General features: G+C 47.7%; 1 protein-coding gene across 2 annotated transcripts in view; it reads right to left on the bottom strand.

Annotated features, from left to right (window-relative positions):
* Positions 1-19,041, bottom strand: part of PLXNB1 (plexin B1) — a 134,957-nt gene that overhangs the window by 27,293 nt on the left and 88,623 nt on the right. For both annotated transcript variants that reach the window (XM_044452023.1, XM_044452024.1), the window contains exons 13-21: positions 17,279-17,404; positions 15,518-15,640; positions 14,155-14,248; positions 12,399-12,565; positions 9,276-9,427; positions 7,962-8,067; positions 7,074-7,210; positions 2,858-3,034; positions 25-193 (exon numbers count right to left, since the gene is read on the bottom strand). In XM_044452023.1, the coding sequence (XP_044307958.1) occupies positions 25-193; positions 2,858-3,034; positions 7,074-7,210; positions 7,962-8,067; positions 9,276-9,427; positions 12,399-12,565; positions 14,155-14,248; positions 15,518-15,640; positions 17,279-17,404 (1,251 nt within the window). The remainder of the gene's footprint in view (positions 1-24; positions 194-2,857; positions 3,035-7,073; positions 7,211-7,961; positions 8,068-9,275; positions 9,428-12,398; positions 12,566-14,154; positions 14,249-15,517; positions 15,641-17,278; positions 17,405-19,041) is intronic.

The raw sequence follows: 19,041 nt of genomic DNA on the forward strand, positions 1-19,041 counted from the left end.
TATAGTAATATCTGGCCAACCTACTTGCTGGATACTACAGAGAGCATTCTCTGGGCATTCAGTTTCTGGGATTATCCTACGCCTCCTCCCCAGGCCCCGGCGTCGGCGCTCCAGTGGTGAGACCGTGACACGAATTTTTGGCCACTGCACGACATCAAGGTTATGCCCATGAACTCGGATCTCTCTCCCGCCACTGAAATACACATGCATACACACACGTGCTAGAAAGGAATAAAAAATAAGACTGCCAATCCCACGATGCCTTCATACAATTCTGCAGTAAGACCGTACTTGGACTACTGTGTACAGTTCTGGTCACCACACCTCAAAAAAGGATAGCGTACGAATGGCAAATGTGTAGAAAAAAAGAAAGCAAGGGACCTGATGTGGAAAGATAATAAAGTCCAGTGAGGAAAAGGGTAAGAGATGATGCAGGTGAATAAAATTATGCATGGTTTGGAAGACTTTTCTCATAATACTAGAACCTGTGCGCACTGACTGAGGCAGAACAGTGGAAGCTCTTGGACACGTTCAAGAAAGAACTTCTTCACACAGCTCACAAGTTAAACTGTGGATTTTGCTCCCACAAGATGCAGTGATGGCCACTAATTTAGGTGGCTTTAACAGGTGAGTAGATACAGGATAAGGTATTGCGGGAAACTAGACCTGATGGTGTTATGCTGCCTCCCGTGTAAGTGTCAATGTGCTTGGTATATCCAGGGAACATGAGCAGAAGGGTGCTAATGACCCATGGCCTCCTTGTGGGCTTTCCATGGCATCTGGTGTACTGCTGTGGAAAGAGAGTGTTGGACTACATAGGCCAACAGGACTGCTCTTATGCGCTTAAACGAATGCTGTCATTTACAAGTGATGCGGCTTTGGGATTTGCATCTTCTGGGTTTTCCTTCTGAGGGAAGGGTTTTGGTTCAGTTGTATAGCATGTACTTTGTAATCCCCATCATCCCCAAACTGGGCTATGAAAGAACCCACTCTGAATCCCGGGAGCACTTCTGTCAGACAGTATGGACAATACTACTGAGATGTCCTGGTAGTCTAACTGTGCCTTTGGGAAAGTCTCCTGAAACCACTGAAGGGCCTGGAAAAAGCTGAGAAGAACAAAGGTCATGGACACTCACAAGGATATTGACAAGTTTCCCTGCCTGGGCAGCTATCCATGCTTTGTAGAGGGAGTGGGTAGGTTCATGTGATCAACCACTCTAATAAGACTAAGCAGAAGTTATACCGAATTGGGAAAAAGAGGCCCATCCTGTTGATGGTATGAACATCCCGGGCAGAATGGCTAGAGGAAAGCTTCTACTGGAGGTCTTTAAGAGCCGTTGCCAGTCAAGATATACGGCTCAGTGCAGGGCATTCTGATGGGCACCTGTATTTGGTGGGCTGCATCAGAAGAAAGGCAAGGGGATTTTATGCTTCAACAGGTAGCACACTGACCTTCCACAGTGTCCTGAAGCTGGAGAAGTTTTTGGTTGCCATGCCAGGGCTTTATGTTTAGCCTCAGCTTGCATTAGTTAGGAAGAACACCAGAGAGAATTTGTTAAAGCTGCCTTCCTCTATTATACTACTTAAATTAGAACTGCTTTTCTTGTGAAAAACGTAACTATTTGCTTAATGGAAGCAGCTTTGACCCCTCTTGTCTCCCAGGAAAAGGGTTAGCTTGGGGCTTTCTGACAGCCTCTGAAACAAGGAAAGAGGAGAGCTGTATACCATCTCTAGCTTATTTAGCTTGTGTGTTTCCTTTTGGCTTTGGACAAGAAGCCTGCAAATCTCCAAGCAAATAGGGCTGCAAGAACAACATCGATCATACTGGGAAGACCTGTGACTAAGGGATGTGAGTCAGCTCATCTCTGCCCACTTTTAGTATCTGCACTCATACTCCACAACCTGCGCTGTACTCCACAAACCGCACCTTATCTTCCACACACATTGTTGTGTCCCTCCCTGATTATCCTTGAATCTAACCTGAGGTGGCCTTGGCTTGGCCCTGCCCCTGGGGTACATGGCACAGGAAGTCTTCCCTGGCTCATCCACCTCTCCCCACATTCTATTCCGCAGGAACCTGTTCAGCCTTTTCATGTGAACAGCAAGAGGGACAGCGCCGACACCTCATGCGGCAATGCCCTCAGCATCAAGGCTGGCATGGGGAGTCCGCCACTTTGCACATGTACTGGACTCTAATGCACTCGGATGTGGCCAGAATGCACACGGTGAGTGTTGGGAGCTGGCTCTCCCCTTCCTCATTTCAACCAACAGCCTCACTGCAAAACAGCTCCTTCTTTCTAATGCGCAGCCAACAAACTAGGGCCATTTGAAAATGAGTCTCTGTGCATGAGTAAAGTGATTCATTGAAACCAAATTAGAAGTTACTTCCAAAACTTCTAGCTCCATGCAGTAACCCTGGATTCCACCCACCTGAGTGGGCCCCCCTAAATATGGACTCGCCTCCTTGATCTACGCAGGCCCTTCTAGCCTGATGCTGTGCCACGGGGTCAGGGACTGGATTGGACTGAGCTCCTTCTCCTCCTCTCCTTTGTCCCACCCCTTCACTTCCACACCCTGTCCATTCCCATGGTCGACCTGAGCACCTGGAGAGGGAGACCTCGGGAGAATCTCAGCTCCTCTGCCATCTCGATCCCCACACTCCCTGTTTTCTAGCCATCACAGTCCTCATCCAAAGAGGCAGTGCAACTCTGACTCTGGAGAACGGGCCAGGAATACCCGCCTCTTTCCCGGCCGTAAGGGAGGCAGAAGTTGCAGTCTGATCTTAGCTGGAGGCTCACACATTTCCCCCACCCCAGGGCAAGATGTCTCTTTACGTCGATCATGCCGGACTCAGTACCTCTGGAAACTCTTGGCTGGTTCTGCATATGTGATATTGGGATCTAGGGTGTACTTGAAGAGGGAATGCTTCAGCCTCCGCTCCTGATCCCCATATTTGATTGTGACAGGGAGCTCCATGGATGCATTACTGGGACTCGTCAGACATTGCAGCTCATTCTCCTGCATCTCAGAACGACTGTGGAGGAAAGGGCAAGAGGAGAGTAAGAGAAAAGGGATTCATTTTATGTATATATGGATGTATTAAGGTGCAATCCTATGCAGGTCTAGGCATTCTGGGAGGAGTAGGCCTTTTTCTGCTATACTTTCATAGGGCTGCACCCACAGCTGCCTTTCTAGAAAACAGACTCTGCAAGAAAAAATGACCCTGAAAAATACAGTCTAATAAGCAACTCCTGCCTTGCAGAACGATCTCCTAAGACTTCAGAGAGTCATGTGGCACCTTAAAGGCTAACAGACTGATTTGGGCTGAAGCTTTGGCGGACTATATGCAAAGCATTTTTTGCTTTTGCCGGCAGCTGCTCTCCGGAGGCTGTTGCTGAGTAGACATGTGCTTGAAAACACTAAGGACCACCAGATGAGCTGAGGAGGCTCAACAGCATGGATTCCACCTGTCCAAAGAGTGACGGCATGGCATGTCCGCGGAACCCACAAGGGGAAGTCACTGATGCACAGAGCGGGAATTCCAGGTAGGACTGGGCAGACTGGCTCAGCTCAGAAATGCTCTGACTTATTCCAGGTTTTAAAAAACCTTTTCATCTAAAGTTCAATGAAAGCTCAATAACTGTTATTAACATAACAATATTTTATATTGTATTTCCTTACAGAAATGTAAGAAAAACCCCCACAGTGATCGCATTCTAACCCATTACTCCGCACATTAAGTCTCCTGCCTACTTCCAGGGCTTTACCAAAAGGCACTGGGGAGAATTTGACAAGGGCTAGAGTCTTCATATTTGACACAGTTTAATTTAATTTAATTGATATTTTAAAAGTTCAATAACAGGCTCTGCCTGTTCCCCAGCTGAGTTATCTTTATACTCATCTATGTACTCCCTCTCTCAACACTTTTTTAAAAACTAGAGGCCTATAATTTTTTTAATTAAGTCTTTTAAATTTGACTCTTCATGTTATTGATTGCTGTCCTGAGAATTTGTAATATAGTTCATTTTAATTGATTGACTGTTTCTCTAATCTGCCTAATAAAGAATATTCTCTATGTTTGTATTTTATATCACCATTGTTGTTTTATTTATTGTGTATACACCGCCTTTGTGAATCCTGCTTTTAAGTCCTGAACAGTAGTTTAGGAATTGTTGTAAGTCATCTCCAATTTATGGTGACCGTATGAATGAAAGCCTTCCGAAGAGCCCTGCCCAGCTCTTGTAAACTTTCCCTAGCAATATCATCTTCTTCAGTGAGTCTTGCCTTCTCATGATGGGCCTGAAGTACGACAGCTTCAGTTTCATCAGTTTTGCTTCTAGGAAAAGTTCTGGCTTGATCTGACCTACTAGTTTATCCTTCTTTCAGTCCAGGGTATTAACAGATCTTCCCTCCAGTGTCACGTTTTGAATGCATGATTTTTCTTCTTTCAGCTTTCTTTGCTGTCCAGCTTTCACAGCATACGGATCAGGAATACAAGAATGTTGATGATCTTGACCTTGGTCTCCATTAAAAAATCCCTACACTTGATTATTGTTTCTAGCTTCTTCACTGCTGCCCTTCCAAGTCTTAGTCCTCTTCTTATTTATTTATTATTTCGATTTATATCCTGCCTTTTTCCTCAAAGGACTCAAGGCAGCTTACATCATTCTCCTCCTCCATCTTATCCCCACAACAACCCTGTGAGGTAGGTTGGGCTGAGAGTCTGTGACTGGCCCAAAGTCACCCAGCTGGCTCCATGGCCGAGTGGGGACTAGAACCCAGATCGTCTGAGTTCCAGTCCCAGGCTCTTAACCACTACACCACACTGGCTTCATTATAGTTTCTCTTTGAATTGATGACTGAGCTAAATTATGTTAAGCTGTTTACAACTTAAATTTCTTCTTTGTTGACCTTAGAGTTGAATAATTCTTCTGTAGTCATGATTTTTGTTTTCTTGATGTTTAGCTGCAGTTCTGCTTTTGCATTTTCTTCTTTCACTTTTAGAAACGTAGAAACAAAGCGAGTCAGAAAGGGTCTCCTGACGTCCCACTCCAGCCAGCTCCACTCATGTAATCCCCAACATATGATTGGTTTTATTAAGAGTCATTAAATTAATTGCTGCTTTCTGCCAGGAGTATAATATAATCTACATATCTTAAATTATTGATGGATCTTCTGTCACTTATCAAGCTTCCTTCCTCTGATCTTAATCCAGCTTTCTATATGATCTGTTTGTAGAGTGAACAGATAGGGAAACAAAATACACCCTTGTCTGATGCCTTTGCCTAAAGGAAACCATCCAGTTTCTCCATATGTTGTTCCAACAGTAGCTTCTTGTCCATGACACAGTTTATGCATCAGGACAATCCATTGCTAAGGCACAATTGCTAAGGTTCTTTCAGGACCATCCAGAACTTCTCATGATCCATGCAGTGAAAAGCTTTGCTGTACTCTGTAAAGCACAGACTGATCTTCTGGAATTCTTTGATGAACTCCAATAAACAATGTATATTTGCAATATGCTCTCATCTGCTCCTTCTTTTTCAGATCCTGCTTGGACATCTGGCATTTCTTGCTCCATATAGGGTGAAATTCTTTGTTGCAACACTTTGAGCATCACTTAGTTTGCACGGGAAACTAGCGCCGTGCTCCTATGGTTGTTGCATTCCTCAACGTCTCCTTCTATGGGGACTGGAACATATACTGAATGTTTCCAGTCTCTGGACCATTGTTTTATTTTGCACATTTGCTGGCATATTCTTGTTAGAATGTGGACCAGTTCAGTCTCTACAGCTTGGAATAGTTTTACTTGCATCCTCTCTACTCCAGGAGCTTTATTCCTTCTGAGTGCTTTCAGAGTAGCTTCTGCTTTACTTTCTAATATTGCAGGTTCTTCCCCATGGGATTCCTCTTCAAAGGAGTCTGTCACTTTTTTATGTCTTCAGTATAGTTCTTCTGTATATTATTTCTGTTTTCTCTTTATTTTATCCTCATCATATAGTATGTGCCTCTATTGGTTTTTCAGCATACCTACTCTAGATTTGAATTTCCTTTTGATTTCTTAGATCTTTGGAAAGAGTCCTCTCATTTTTCCTCTTTGTTGTTCTCTTCTGTTTCCTTGCACTGATCATTGTAATAGTTCTTTTCATCTCTATGTGACAGTCGCAGAAAAGTTGCATTCAGGATTTTGACCTTATCTCTGTCGACTTTTACTTTTGCTTCTGGCCTGTCCTTTGCAACTGTGTTTCTTCTCTCATCTGTCTTGGCTCCCCCTTCTTTTTGCTACAGGAATTGTCTTTTGGCAAACTCCCCTAATATTATCTCTGGTTTCAGTCCACAGTTCTTCTGGTCCACAATCAGCTGAGTTCAGCAATGCAAGGAAGGTCAGTTTAGGAATGGTTTAATAAAATATAAGGTAGCCTTCAGAGAACCATGCGGCATAAAGGCCCTTTTAATGGCCAGCATCTGAGGAAAGTCAGGACTGGTGTGTCCTCTGGCTTCCCTCTCCTCCCAAGAGCAAAGACCAGGTCAGCCTGTCCTTTTGGGTGGCCTCCTCACACGCTAGACTACAACTTCTGGCATGAGAATTTTATTCCAACGCAACTGGAGGGCAGCCGGGAATAGGGTGGGATTGAGCAAAGAGTAAGCCAGCCATGCAAAATCTTTCGAGGTTATTACTAACTAAACTGCTGAGGGAAGTGGTCCTGCTGCTTCCCAAAAGGAGGCAGAAAGGGGGCTCAAATGCATGATTCAAGCAGAGACGGGTGAGAGTCATGTTGAACGACTGTGAATTGGACCTGAGCCTGTGCAGCTACCCAGAGCAATTTCTGGCCTTCACATTTTCCATATATGTGGGATTCCACATGCAAGTTGCCAATGTCCTAAGCTCCATTAAGGGTGAACTGAGGTGTGACACCTGTGGACACTGGCCTGTGGACAGTGACGCTGAGCTGTGGAAGCGTTTCTCCGATCCAGGCCTTGCGATCCGCGGCAAAGCCCATGTGTGAGAAAGCACAGAGACCACGAAGAACAAAAAAAGAAAAAAGCAGCTGCTGTGAAGCACCATTGCTTACATGTAGCAAGGGAACTGTCCAATCAGAACGCTGATTTTGCTGGGGTTGCCGGTCAGCAGCTTGGAGCCCGTCAGTGTGAGGGAGGTCCCACCAGCCTTGGGGCCTCGCAACGGGGAAATAGACTTCAGCTCAGGGTTCTGTGTGTAAGGGCAGGAAAGGTATCATTACTATGATTTAAATGTATGCACCACTTTGCATGACAAAAAACACTTTTGAAGCAACTTATACACAGGGATAGAAATTCAGAATTAATATAACTGACACCTCCCCCACAATCACTATAAACTAAATTTGAATCATCCTCAACTTTGAGATTTTTTAAAAGTTCACAAGAACATTGCAAAAAAAAATTAAATAAATAAATAAATAAATAAATAAAATAAGAAAAATTTAAAAAAATTGCAAATCTCTTTAGGCACAATGCTTATAATATATGCACCTAGAGCAAAGATACCCATTTTTCCAAGTACTTTTCTTAATAAAATGAATTTGCGAACATGTTTTCCCTTAATGCACATGTTTCTGTGTGTGTGTGTGTGTATATATATATATTTGATTGAAGAGCTCAATTGATAAATTTACCAAGTGTGGATTTCAAAGGATAACTGAGTTCCAAATTTGCACACTGGCCCGAAATTCCCATTCTGTCCCTAGCAGATTCACAGGAAAGGCAAGATCCTTCCTGGTCCCTTTGCAGGAGCCAGGGGCTGCCCATGGCTGCCACAGTGTGAGCTGGGGTGAGATGCAACACACGAATGTCGCAGTGTGTACACTTCACCACTTGCTGTCACAGGAAGGAATGTCTGCTCTGCCCTCGCAGGCAGCCGTGCGTATTCTGCAAAGTCAGCTTCCAGCCTGAGAGTGACCGAGAACAGGTGACCACAATACCTGGTAAGTGAACAGATGATCCGAGACTCCCTGTCCTCCTCCAGGAACCTCCACGACCACATGCCCAGACCTCTCTGTGCTGCTTCCGCCCGTGGTGCACACAATACTGCAGGACAAGGGCAGAAGAGAGGATGGAGAAGAATCCCCCACCAAGGTGCACCACATGGGCTGCTCTAAACCTGAGTTAATGAGAGGGGGGCACTTTTAGCTCTCGGCCCAACTGTGAAGGAGACTTCACCCACCTGAGCAGTTGTGCTGCTAAGCCATTTTCTTCTTCATGTGAACCACCCGGAGATATGAGCTCTGCAAGCCGGCGGTGGTGCAGATCATGTATAGTTCGTAAGAAGGATGAGATCGAGTGGTCCTGACTTGCAGCAAACAGATGGCCTTTGGACATTTCCCTGGTTATTTCTGTGTACTGTTCGCTCTAGAGAAATCCCCGGCTCCTGCTGCTTCCTCCCCTTCCCGCTATCGCGATATAAAAGCAAACCAAGGATGCTGGACCACTGACTACACCGGAGGTCCTCAACACAAATGGGCAGGAGGGTTGAGCGCCACCACGCAACTGGCCGCAGCTCTCTGCACTGCCGACGGGTATCACCACAGAGTGGGCGTGGGCAGTTGCTGCTTCAAGAGCAGAAGGAAGAGGACAGGTTGCATCTGCTCCTCCCATGAAACAGAAGTGGGGAGCTTGTGGCCTGCCAGATGTCATCAGTCTCCAGTTCCCATTAACCCTAATCAGGCAGCCAGTGGCCAAGCCGTGCGGGATCCACAGCCCAGTACCATCCTCATTCCTGATATGAACCTTCCCCCTTTGTCCCAGGAAAGCCAACTGCAGGCTTCCTTTTAGAAGTCCACTTTACCCTGCTGGCTTGGAGCAAGGCAGTGGTTGGCTCATCCCACTGCTGGGGACCCCCAGCAGCCCCTGCACCAACAGGCAGGCAGAGGTAGCCGGCAAGTGCACCAGGCACTGCGGTCTGCGCCTCCTTCTTTGTATGCCACTGGCTTCTCTGAACGTGCCAGCTCCTGTTTGACTGCAGCCTCCTGCTAACAGTGCTCTTCTGCCTGAAGCCTGTCCCTGCCAGATCACCTGCCTTCTCTGTGCCTGATCCTGCAGATACCACTGATTTGCCCCAGGTAGCCTGTAACAAAATCAGGGAAACTAGAAGCAGCTGGCAGGAAGCAAGATGACAATGCGAGGAAGAGAAAGCCGTCCATTTAAAAGGTGAAGACAAACAAAGATGCCCACTGAGTGAGTCACAGTGGAACACCCAACACCAAACACTCCCATCGACCCACAGGAAATGTACTGACCTGCTAGAGATCTCGTACACCAGAGCATCCACCTCACAAGGGATTCCCGCCACAGTGACCGTCTCCGCAATATCCTGGTGCTTCTGACCAAGGTTTGACCCGGTGATAGTGATTCTGGTGCTACCTTCAACCAGTCCGTTTAAGGGATACACCTGAGAAGAACGTGCAAACATGTGTAAGCAGCACATCTAAGCATGCTGGGTGGGATGGGCAACACACAATGCCACTCTGAACAGCTGGTCCCCTCCACCCGCTCACAAAACTCATGTCAGAAGAGCCCTGTAATCCTACTTAGGATTTATATAGCCATGCAATTTTCAAAGGGGCATATTGCTTCAGTGTTCTTGAGGGGTGGGGAACCTCAAGAGGGCAAGAGAAAACACGGCCCTCCTGGGGTCGCACGCCTCCTTCCCATCTTTCAGCCCAAGGGCTCTGCTCCATTTTGGATTCTTTTGGGCAGTTGGATGGATGCATTTTAGTGGTGGGAGGAGCTAAAGGCAAAGGGGACAGGGCCCACAGTGCTAGCATGCTGTAGCTTAAACGCACTGCTGCCAGTAACTAAGCCTCAGAAGAAGCATTTCAACCTTTTATAATGAGGGAAAACTACAGAAAACCTGGGAAGCCCACCAAATGCTCAAGGACAGGAGAAACTAGGAGAGGCCAGGGGAAAGAGTGTGGCCATCTGGGAGCCTTGGAAGGCCAGACTGAGAACCCGAGAGGGCCAGATTTGGCCTCCATACCTGACGTTCCCCACCCCTGCAGAAGACCAGTTTGCAGTGGGGGGCAGATAGCATAACCATACGCATACTTAAGACATTTCCTGTTTGATCTAAATAGCAGTTTCCTTTAGTCTTATACCGAATACCCTCCCAACCTCAGATGGTCTGGAAACACAGAATTGTGCCTACTTTGGATCCATACCAACACACAATTCAACAGACAGCTAGTGTGTGGACATGCGCACTTCCACCTCCCATGCACAGAGGTATCTAGGTGTGCAACAACAACAAGGAGCCTTGTGGCATCGTAAAATCCACCATATCTTTCACAGCATGAAGTTCTGCTCTTTAGAATCTACTTGTGAGTACCCATCTGACAAAGTCCACTACAACCGAGTCTTCTAACTTCCTACAAGGCTCTCTGTTGCTTTTTAAATGTTTACTGCTAAATGTACTCTTCCACCCAACCAGGTCTCCAGGACCTTAAATGTAATGCTTGTTTAAAATTCTCTGCCTCTCTGCCCCAGCTTTATCACCTCTCTCATCTTGCCCTTATCCTCCTTGATCTCACTGCTCTGCATGAGTTGATCTCCTACACAGGCCTCCATCTTTTTTCTTCTCCTCCCACTCACTGCTTTTTGGCCCCTGTGCTGCTATCTCCCCACTCTGCCTTCTCTTCATTAAGACCCTTCTCTTCTCCTCCAAGTTCAAGACCCACTTCTTCAGGGAAGCCCTTTCCTCCTTTAAAAATCAAAGGGTATTGATTTTACCTTCAAGGTTACTACAGTGAGAATCCTTGTAAACACACAGGGGACCTATGAAACCCTTTCCCTTATTAGCAGTCTCAGAGATGCTCCTCATGACAGATCAGTGCCTGAACCTTTCCTAAGTTCACCCTGCCAGCAAAAAGTCACCAATTGCTCATGTAGCTGCTCTTCATCAGTAATGCACTGTGGATGTTTTTGGAGGGATTTTAAAAAAAATGGGTCAATTGACTGAATGCAAAATATAACATCCAACACTGCCCTTTTGTAAGTGGCATTATAAGGTTGAACCAAAAGAGGGGGGAACGTTTTGTGAACCTTTTCCAGCTTAAAGCACATCCGTTTCTATGACTTTTTGACGACTGATGAAACTGGATTTGAAAATGCATGCTAATTCAGCAAACAGTTCCTTACTCTAAATTGGCTTCATTTGTTGTTGATGACATAACCATGTTGCCAAATTCAGTTCACCAGATTTTTATAATCTCATTCACCCCATCAGCATACCAAGATAGCTGCAAAATGAGCTGGAACCTGGAGCTACAGCTAAGGCAAGCAGAAGAGGGAACGCAGAGCTGCGCAGGTTTCCCTCAATGCCCACAGAGAGTGCCCTGCCTGCAACATCAGTCAGGCACACAAAGAAAGGGCAAACCAGCCCAGCCTTTCTTCTTTTTCCTGTTTTCTCTTTCCTCCTCTCCAATATAATACACACCCCCCATGTTGCAATGAAACTTGGTGTATATTCAATAATTTTCTGGTGGGCTGCAGCGCACAGGGAAAGGAAGGGTTAACCTTCTCTCCCATAAGCCTCCTCTTGCCCTGTGTCTGTGTGTATACACACAGCAATTTGAAAAGGACTTTCACTTACACCAAAGGAAGCTTTTCTTTTCTGGCCCTCAGACCTGAAGGGTGGGAATTGAGTGCCACCTGAGAAAAGGCTGAATCAAAAAGCAGCGGTCCCTATCCCTGCAGTAGGCAATTCCGGGCTAGAAGGGTTTGTTGACTAAACTAGACACTATAATAAATATGTGGCATACCGCTGATCCTTGCCGTTTTGTTCACGTTCAGTACACAGGGCCCTGATCTGGACTGGGGCAACCATGAGCAGGTAGGGGAGGTTAAACTTTCCCACCCATCGAACTTTTCCTCCAGCGCACATGCACACACACTGCAGGACTAAAAGAGGGGGCAAGTCCATAGACCCCCATGAAACATTTCCCTCTCTTTTTAGCCTCCATAAAGTGGGGATGCTAATTTGTGTGTGTGTGTGGGCGGGTAAGGTTTAAACCTCACCTTCCTGGGCACGGTAGTTCAGATCCTGGATGAGAGACCTATGTGCTTACACCAAAGTAAATCAAATGGTGAGGACCATGGGCACCCTCCTCATGTCAGGTTGCCTGCACTGAAGGGCAGGGCAGTTTCCTAAATGCCAGACTTCAGGAAAGAGGGGAGAATTCATGTCATTCCACCCTGGAGAAGGCAGCTTTGTCTCAAGATGGGAAGCGAATGGGTGGCCACAACAGAATTAGCTGCTCCTTTGACCACGACCTTTGCTCATCGAACTGTTCTACAGGCATCCTGGGTTCCTGCAGATTTCCTCACCAGACATCCGGCTTCCACTGCCCTGCACTGTTACTCACAGCATGAATCAGAGGGGCCGGGCACGTGTCCGTGACCTCTTCTTTGCAGGAATCCCGGAACAGGCAGCTGGGCTGCTCTCCACCACACCACACACAGTTATACTTAGCATCCGCGGTTTGGCAACGGCTGCAGTCCAAGTGTCCCACAGAGCAATTGTACAGGGTCACTGCAGAGAATGAAACACATTGGACAGACACTGGTGAGGCCTATGGGCAACTCCTTTGGGTACAGAAATCAGGCCAAGCGAGCCAACGGGATAGAGGGGGGCTCCAAAGGGATGCCAGTCCACTCCCACCCTCCATGGCTGCTCTAAGGCAGGAACAGGGCATATCAGCCCCCTCAACCCAGCTCTTTTTAAAATGCAGGGCATCTGAAGGGGGCGAGGAAGAGCTACCAAACTCCAGGGAAGGACAAGACCCTCAGGCAAGACGAGTTTTCCTCCCTCCTCTAGCCAAGCTTCAGGTAGGTTGAAAGCCCCCTGGCCAAAGACCTTCCCTTGAGGGTGACTTCATCCTGGGTCCCCCTTCCAGAATTCAACCTGCTCTAGAAACATGTTAGCTCAGATGTTGCTTCATTCTTGTTACAATCCCTTGTGTGCAGTTTTTTTATTATTTATTTCTTGTATTTCTATGCTACCCTCCTGAGGCTAAGGTGGCTTTAAGAAATTCAAATCAAAAAGCCATCTTCACGTAAAAACATTAGTAAAACAACACATAAAAAGCAGAACCCTTTCAACAGCCAAGTCAAAAAGATGTGTCTGGACCTCCTTCCAAAAAGCAGGGAACGTGGGGGCCAGTCCCAGCTCCAGAGGGGAGCTGGATGGATTCCAGATGTGTCCCCTCTTATTCCTTTTCTAATGTGAGCTTTGAATTAGCATCCGAGCTGCTCATGAGAGCCTCACCTGCAGAACACGGACATGCTAGGTTAGGAGGTGGGGTACAAGGTAGCATAAATGCAGAAGCAGGAGGTCTGGGCACAACACGTGGGGGCAGCCTGTGAGTTATTCAGTTTCTGTGCCGTCTGGGGAGCCCCACCGCTCTTCCCCACTGCTCAGCTGGAGAATGGCAGGCAGCTCACTCTTAGTGGTGAGGACACGGAGGTCTGGATTTGAATTGTCGGTGGCAGCAGGGGCGGTGCTGGGGAGACACTTACCTTGCCACTGCCCAGGGATCCCAGTGCAGGGATGGCCACATCTTCTCCATTCTGATTCAGGATCGCTTGGGGAGGGTGTTAGAAATAACGCTAACCTTCCCTCTCCCAGTGATCCAGAGCAGAACTGCTGAGGTGTGGGGAGAGGTTTTAAACTCCCCCATCTCAGCAGTATGCATTCCCTGATTTCAGGAAGCAGGAAAGAGAGGTTTAAACCTCCCCATCACTGCACGTTGAGCTGCGTGTGCAAGCAGCCTTGACTGAAGCACAAAATTCGGTAAGTTCACTAAAAATATGAACTGAACTCCTTTCTCCCCCATTCCTATCTGTAGCACTTGATGCTATGTGGGAAAGCCTCCCCTAGGCAGACCCACAGCATGACTGCGGGCACCATGTTATGCATGTCTGGAGAGAAAAGTCCTTCAACTCCCTGTACTCTTTAGTTCAGCTGGCTGGGAAATGCTGGTATTGTAGAATTTTTTCTTTAAATATGCTCGGAATTGTGGCCTAAATATGGAAAACAGCAGAGAAAATTAGAGACTATTTTGTCTTGAGCTCCACAGCTTAGTCACCAACCCACAGCTTTCCCACACTCTCTCCCTGTACCATGGAGGTCTTCTATGCTGTCCACACGGAGTCGTCGTCTCCTCTGCACGAAAACCACTGCGCTGAATTCAAGTTGAGGGGCAGAGTAGCTGTACTGGAAGAGAGACCAAAGCATCCCTCTCTGAAAGCAACTGCATATTCGCCAGGACAAATGATTTGGGCAGTGGGGGGACAGGAGGGGTTTAAAAAACTGCAACAGAAGGAAGGCTAAAGTGGAATCTGCAACAAAAGGCTGCAGCACAAAACGCTGCTGCTCAGATTTCCAATCGTTTCACCCTATTCCTCCCTGCTAACACGTACACGATTTTCTGTTTCCTGCTTCCCAAAAGTGAGCCAGCTTTGTGTGGGCAGCAATTATGACCAGTCCCCTCACACTGATATGGAGAGTCTCCCCATTTATGTTTATTTCTAAAGGTTTTATATACTTCTGCAGACACTGGAGACCCCCACATCTACTGCTGATTGTGACAGGTAGTGACATTTCGGCTATATAAACACTGGCACCCCTAGCATGAACATCCAGTATAGTTGGAATGATGGAATTCCCTCCCTGGGGAAACGCAGTTCGCTCCCTCTCTTCCTGTTGCTTTATGGGATTTGAAAACCTTATTGTTTCAATAGGCCTTTGGTTTATAGCTCTACAGTTACCTTAAGGAGCCCCTTAACTTCAGGGATCCGCTGGCCTTTACCTATTCAGAAAATGGTGGACGTGGCTGAAGGGAAACGTTTGAGGCTAAACACACAGTGACTTGTCCAAGAAACTAAATTAAAGGTAGAAATTTGGTCTGAGCTCCAGAAAAAAGAACCACCCATTTAAACCTAAATGAAAAAGGTTCTGGGAAACAGCTTCTAGGAGCATTCCTAGTTAAAAGTTAATTAATTGGTTAGAAATCTTAAGAAATTAAAATTAAAATCAGGACGAACAGGAAGCATGCTGGCAGCAAAGGAGATCCTGCGGGCTCTGTGTGGAGATCCTGGCTTTAATACATTCTCATGCTGATCTTCCCACATGTTTAAATGCTCCAAACAGCTGCAGCAGAGGGAGTGGGGATGCAGCATGACTCCTGGCCAGAACCAGCTGCCATGGGGTTCCTCTTCCCTAGGAAGCGCTTCTCTTGGTCAACGTTCCACTTTGCCAGCAAGCATTTATATAACTTGCAGCAGCACCTGAATCTGCTGTTTCCCTTCCCTCCCTTCTTTACCCCTCTTCCCTTTGTGTCAGGACCATGAGACTGTAGGCAGGCTTGGAAAGCACAGTCCTCCGAGGACTCAGCAATCATGATGGGCCCTCCTTGTTAGCCGCGTCTCGAGAGCAGGCACAGAAGGAAACCCAGGGCAGGCACCTTGTGCACGAAGACCTTACCTGGTGCAGCTGGCACGTGATATAGCAAAGCGATGGATTGGCTTCATCCTGTTCGATATACGCCTCCACCACCAAGGTCTTCCCCTCCAGAACCAACGCACATTCATAGTCCCAGAGCTGGTCCTTGAAGGAGGAAGACAGGCAGGGCTGAGTCCCCCAGAAGGACACCCCCGAGGCCCCGCCACCTGCAGCGCTGAGCTCCACAAGCCACTCCACAGGGACCGCGGGCTACTTCTCGGCATGTTCTGCTTCTGCCTTGCTCAGGACCAGTTCCCCATTTCATTAGCTCTGCCTTGAATCCTGTGGCAGAGCAATGAGGCTGTGGGAGAGGCCTTTCCAGATCACGGCTCCTGTCCTTTGCTATGTCGCTCCTCATGACAGTCCCCATGATCACCCCCGCCCCCGGAAGAGCCCCAAAATGCAGGCAGCTCTGCCCACCCCCCTGCATATGCGCATCTATCTCTTCAAGTATATTGCATGTTCCTCAAATGGGTCTTAATTGCCTATCTGAAGCTGAGCGCCCCCACCCCAAATGCTTTGCATGGGAGGACTGAGCCCAGCACCTCTGCAGAGGCACCGCCAGAAGTCATGCGATGCGACTGGGCTTGGGTGAGGAGAGGGAGCATGTGGCCGAGAATGCCGAGGCTAGGAGGGAATGTCTCGGATAGCCCAGGAAGCCGTCCTGGAACTGTGGGAGCCAAGATGCGAGAGGAGGAGGAGGAGAAAGGATTCGCGGCTGCCGGTTAGCGGGCAAAGGATGAAGGCGCATCAGCACAATCTGGCACAGCAGCGGAAGAGGTTGCTGCCCAAGCGACTCTTCCATGAAAAGGTCCTCCTGGATAGCCGGGCGTGGTTCGCACGGCTAGCTCCGGAGCAGGAAGGCTGCAACCATTTCCCATTCGCCTGGTGGCCACTTTCTTCCCATGGGCAGCTTTACTTACACTAGCAAGCTATTGCCATTGCTAGCTCTCGCAAACTGGACTCTTTTACAGCCACTGCTTGTAACCAAGGCCGGCTTGTTTGCATCTTGTTTACATAACCAAAATTAGCTACTTCCCGTCCTGACTCACAACCCTTGACATGGCATTTCAATAGCTGACATGGTTGCTGGGGAAATCAATTTACTGCCAGGTGCTGTGAGGATGGCAGAGGGATCCCTGAGAAGGGAGGCAGGTGATGTCCGTGTCCCTGCAAATGGAGCAGCCCTGGTGCTTCGATCCTGTAAGCCTTGGCGCCACTGCACCACAGCAGACAGGAGGCAGCCCACCCCTCCCGTTAAATGCTGGTCTTACGCTGATCCTTCACGGAAGCAGGGGTGGTGGACGAGCTTCTGGCGCACGAGGAGCAGACGGGTGGAGTTGCCCCTGCTGCTTCCCTCCCCAGTGATCTTCCAGCTCACTTGTGGTATGAGAGCTGGCCAAGGGGAAGGTGACACCGAGGGCCAGAGGAGGGGAGGAAAGTCAAGGGTTTGGTATCCCCATTTGGAAAACACACCGTGCTCTTAAAATTGACTGCCCTTCTTGTTTGTTAGATGGGTTTAGGGCAGACCCATGTTTATAAAGACAGGGCTGCCACTGTCACAACTGTTGCGTGCCTTACCTGCATGTGCAGAATAGAGAGTAAAAGTCTCTAGGTGAACCCTCAGAGTTATTACGTAGCAATTCTGCACCTTTTGACACATTCCCTAAACGCTCTCAAAGGAGGTTTTTGGACAGCACTCGGTTTTCAGTCACAATGCCCGGGCAGCCAGCAAAGCCTTACCTCATAGAGATGGAAGTTTCTCCCTATCAGTGTAATCTTCCGCTGCACATTGACTGGCAACAGAGAGGGCCCCTGGATGCCTCTCACACAGGGGCAGGCGCCCGGGCCGACACTAAACTCCTCATTCTGAAAGCACACGAAACATGCAGGAGACAATAAGAGGGTTTGCACACAGCTTGTGCTCCTCCCAGACCTTTGATGTTGTTATTCCTGTGGCCAGATCTAAATCTGCTGGCTGGCTGCAAAGTCGCGTCCAACCCATTGCAACCCCATGGACAACATTCCTCCAGGCCCTCCTGTGCTCCACCCCCACCCCCCTGGAGTCCACTTAAGCTCACGCCGACTGCTTCAGTGACTCCATTTATCCACCTCATCCTCTGCCGTCCCCTTCTTCTCTTGCCATCTATTGCTCCCAGCATTAGGCTCATCTCCAGGGAGTCCTTCCTTCTCATTAGGTGGCCAAAGTATTTGAGTTTCATCTTCAGTATCTGGCCTTCTAAAGAGCACTCAGGGTTGATCTCCTATAGGATTGACCGGTTTGATCGCCTTGCGGTCCAAGGGACTCGCAGGAGTCTCCTCCAGCACCACAATTCAAAGGCCTCAATCCTTCAGCACTCAGCCTTCCTTATGGTCCAACTTTACACAGTGCAAATATTGTAGGGCAATGACAAGAATTCTTGTGCAAAACTTCTTTCCCCAGCAGCAATTGAATAAGGGATTTAAAATAGGCAAGAACCTGGTGCAAATCACCAGGAGTTCAGATTGCACAACTCAGCTTTCCTATTCTATGACTGTTTTAAAGTGCAGAGAACAAACAGAACTGGGTGTTCTTTACCCGCACCCATCCCAGGCCTGTATGCGCCTCAGCCTTGTTACCCTACTCTCAGGCAATGGAGTGGGGGAGGTGATTTCAGTGGCCACATTAAATCTGGGGCAACTCTGCCAGGTGTACCAATATTTATTTATTACAACATTCTTGAATGCCCCTCACCCTCATGGACTCTGGAGCAGTGTGCTTATATCATAAAAATGATGATGATGCTGGTGATATAAAAATACACTGTTGTAAAACAAAGAAGAAGGCAAAATAACAGAACAGCCAAAAATTTACTCGTACTTGAATGCCTGTGCCAACAATATAGTTTTGAGCAGGCACAGAAACAATTGTTCCTTGGCGATTGTACACTGCTCTGCAGGGAATGTATTCTATTATGTTGTTGTTGTTGTTAAATTGGATTGATATCCCACCTTTTTCATCTTTGAGGAACCCAAACTAGCTTATATGACTCCATTTTTATCCCTGTGAGGTAGGTTGAGCTGAGAGGGAGCAACTAGCCCAAAGTCACCTAGCAGGCTTCATGGCTGAGTGGGGACCAGAGCCCGGATCCTCCAGGTCTCCAGCCCAACTGTCTAACCACCACACCACACTGGCTCTTCATTATTATGTTGTAACCAGGATGCCTAAGGTAGCCCTTGCCTTTGTAATAGTATAACCTTCCTGAGGTACCAGGAGAAGAGCCGGCCCTAATCTTAAGTCACAGGCCAGCTGGCAAAGAGCAGGGGCACAGAACCTCAGGCCCATGGCCTGGCACCAAATCTTGCCCTTCAGCCTCCCTCTTCTTCTGGAACCATCCCCTTCCCCCACCTGCTGATGGTCTGGTGTGCCTTTTCTCCCCATTCTAATAACTTGAAATGCCTCTTCTAACTATTATTTACTGGCAGCAAAAGTGTTAAGCTACAAAATGTTGGCATTTTCAGATTTC

The sequence above is a fragment of the Varanus komodoensis genome, unplaced genomic scaffold (assembly GCF_004798865.1).
Source record: "Varanus komodoensis strain SLA01 unplaced genomic scaffold, ASM479886v1 scaffold6_4, whole genome shotgun sequence".
NCBI lineage: Eukaryota > Metazoa > Chordata > Lepidosauria > Squamata > Varanidae > Varanus > Varanus komodoensis.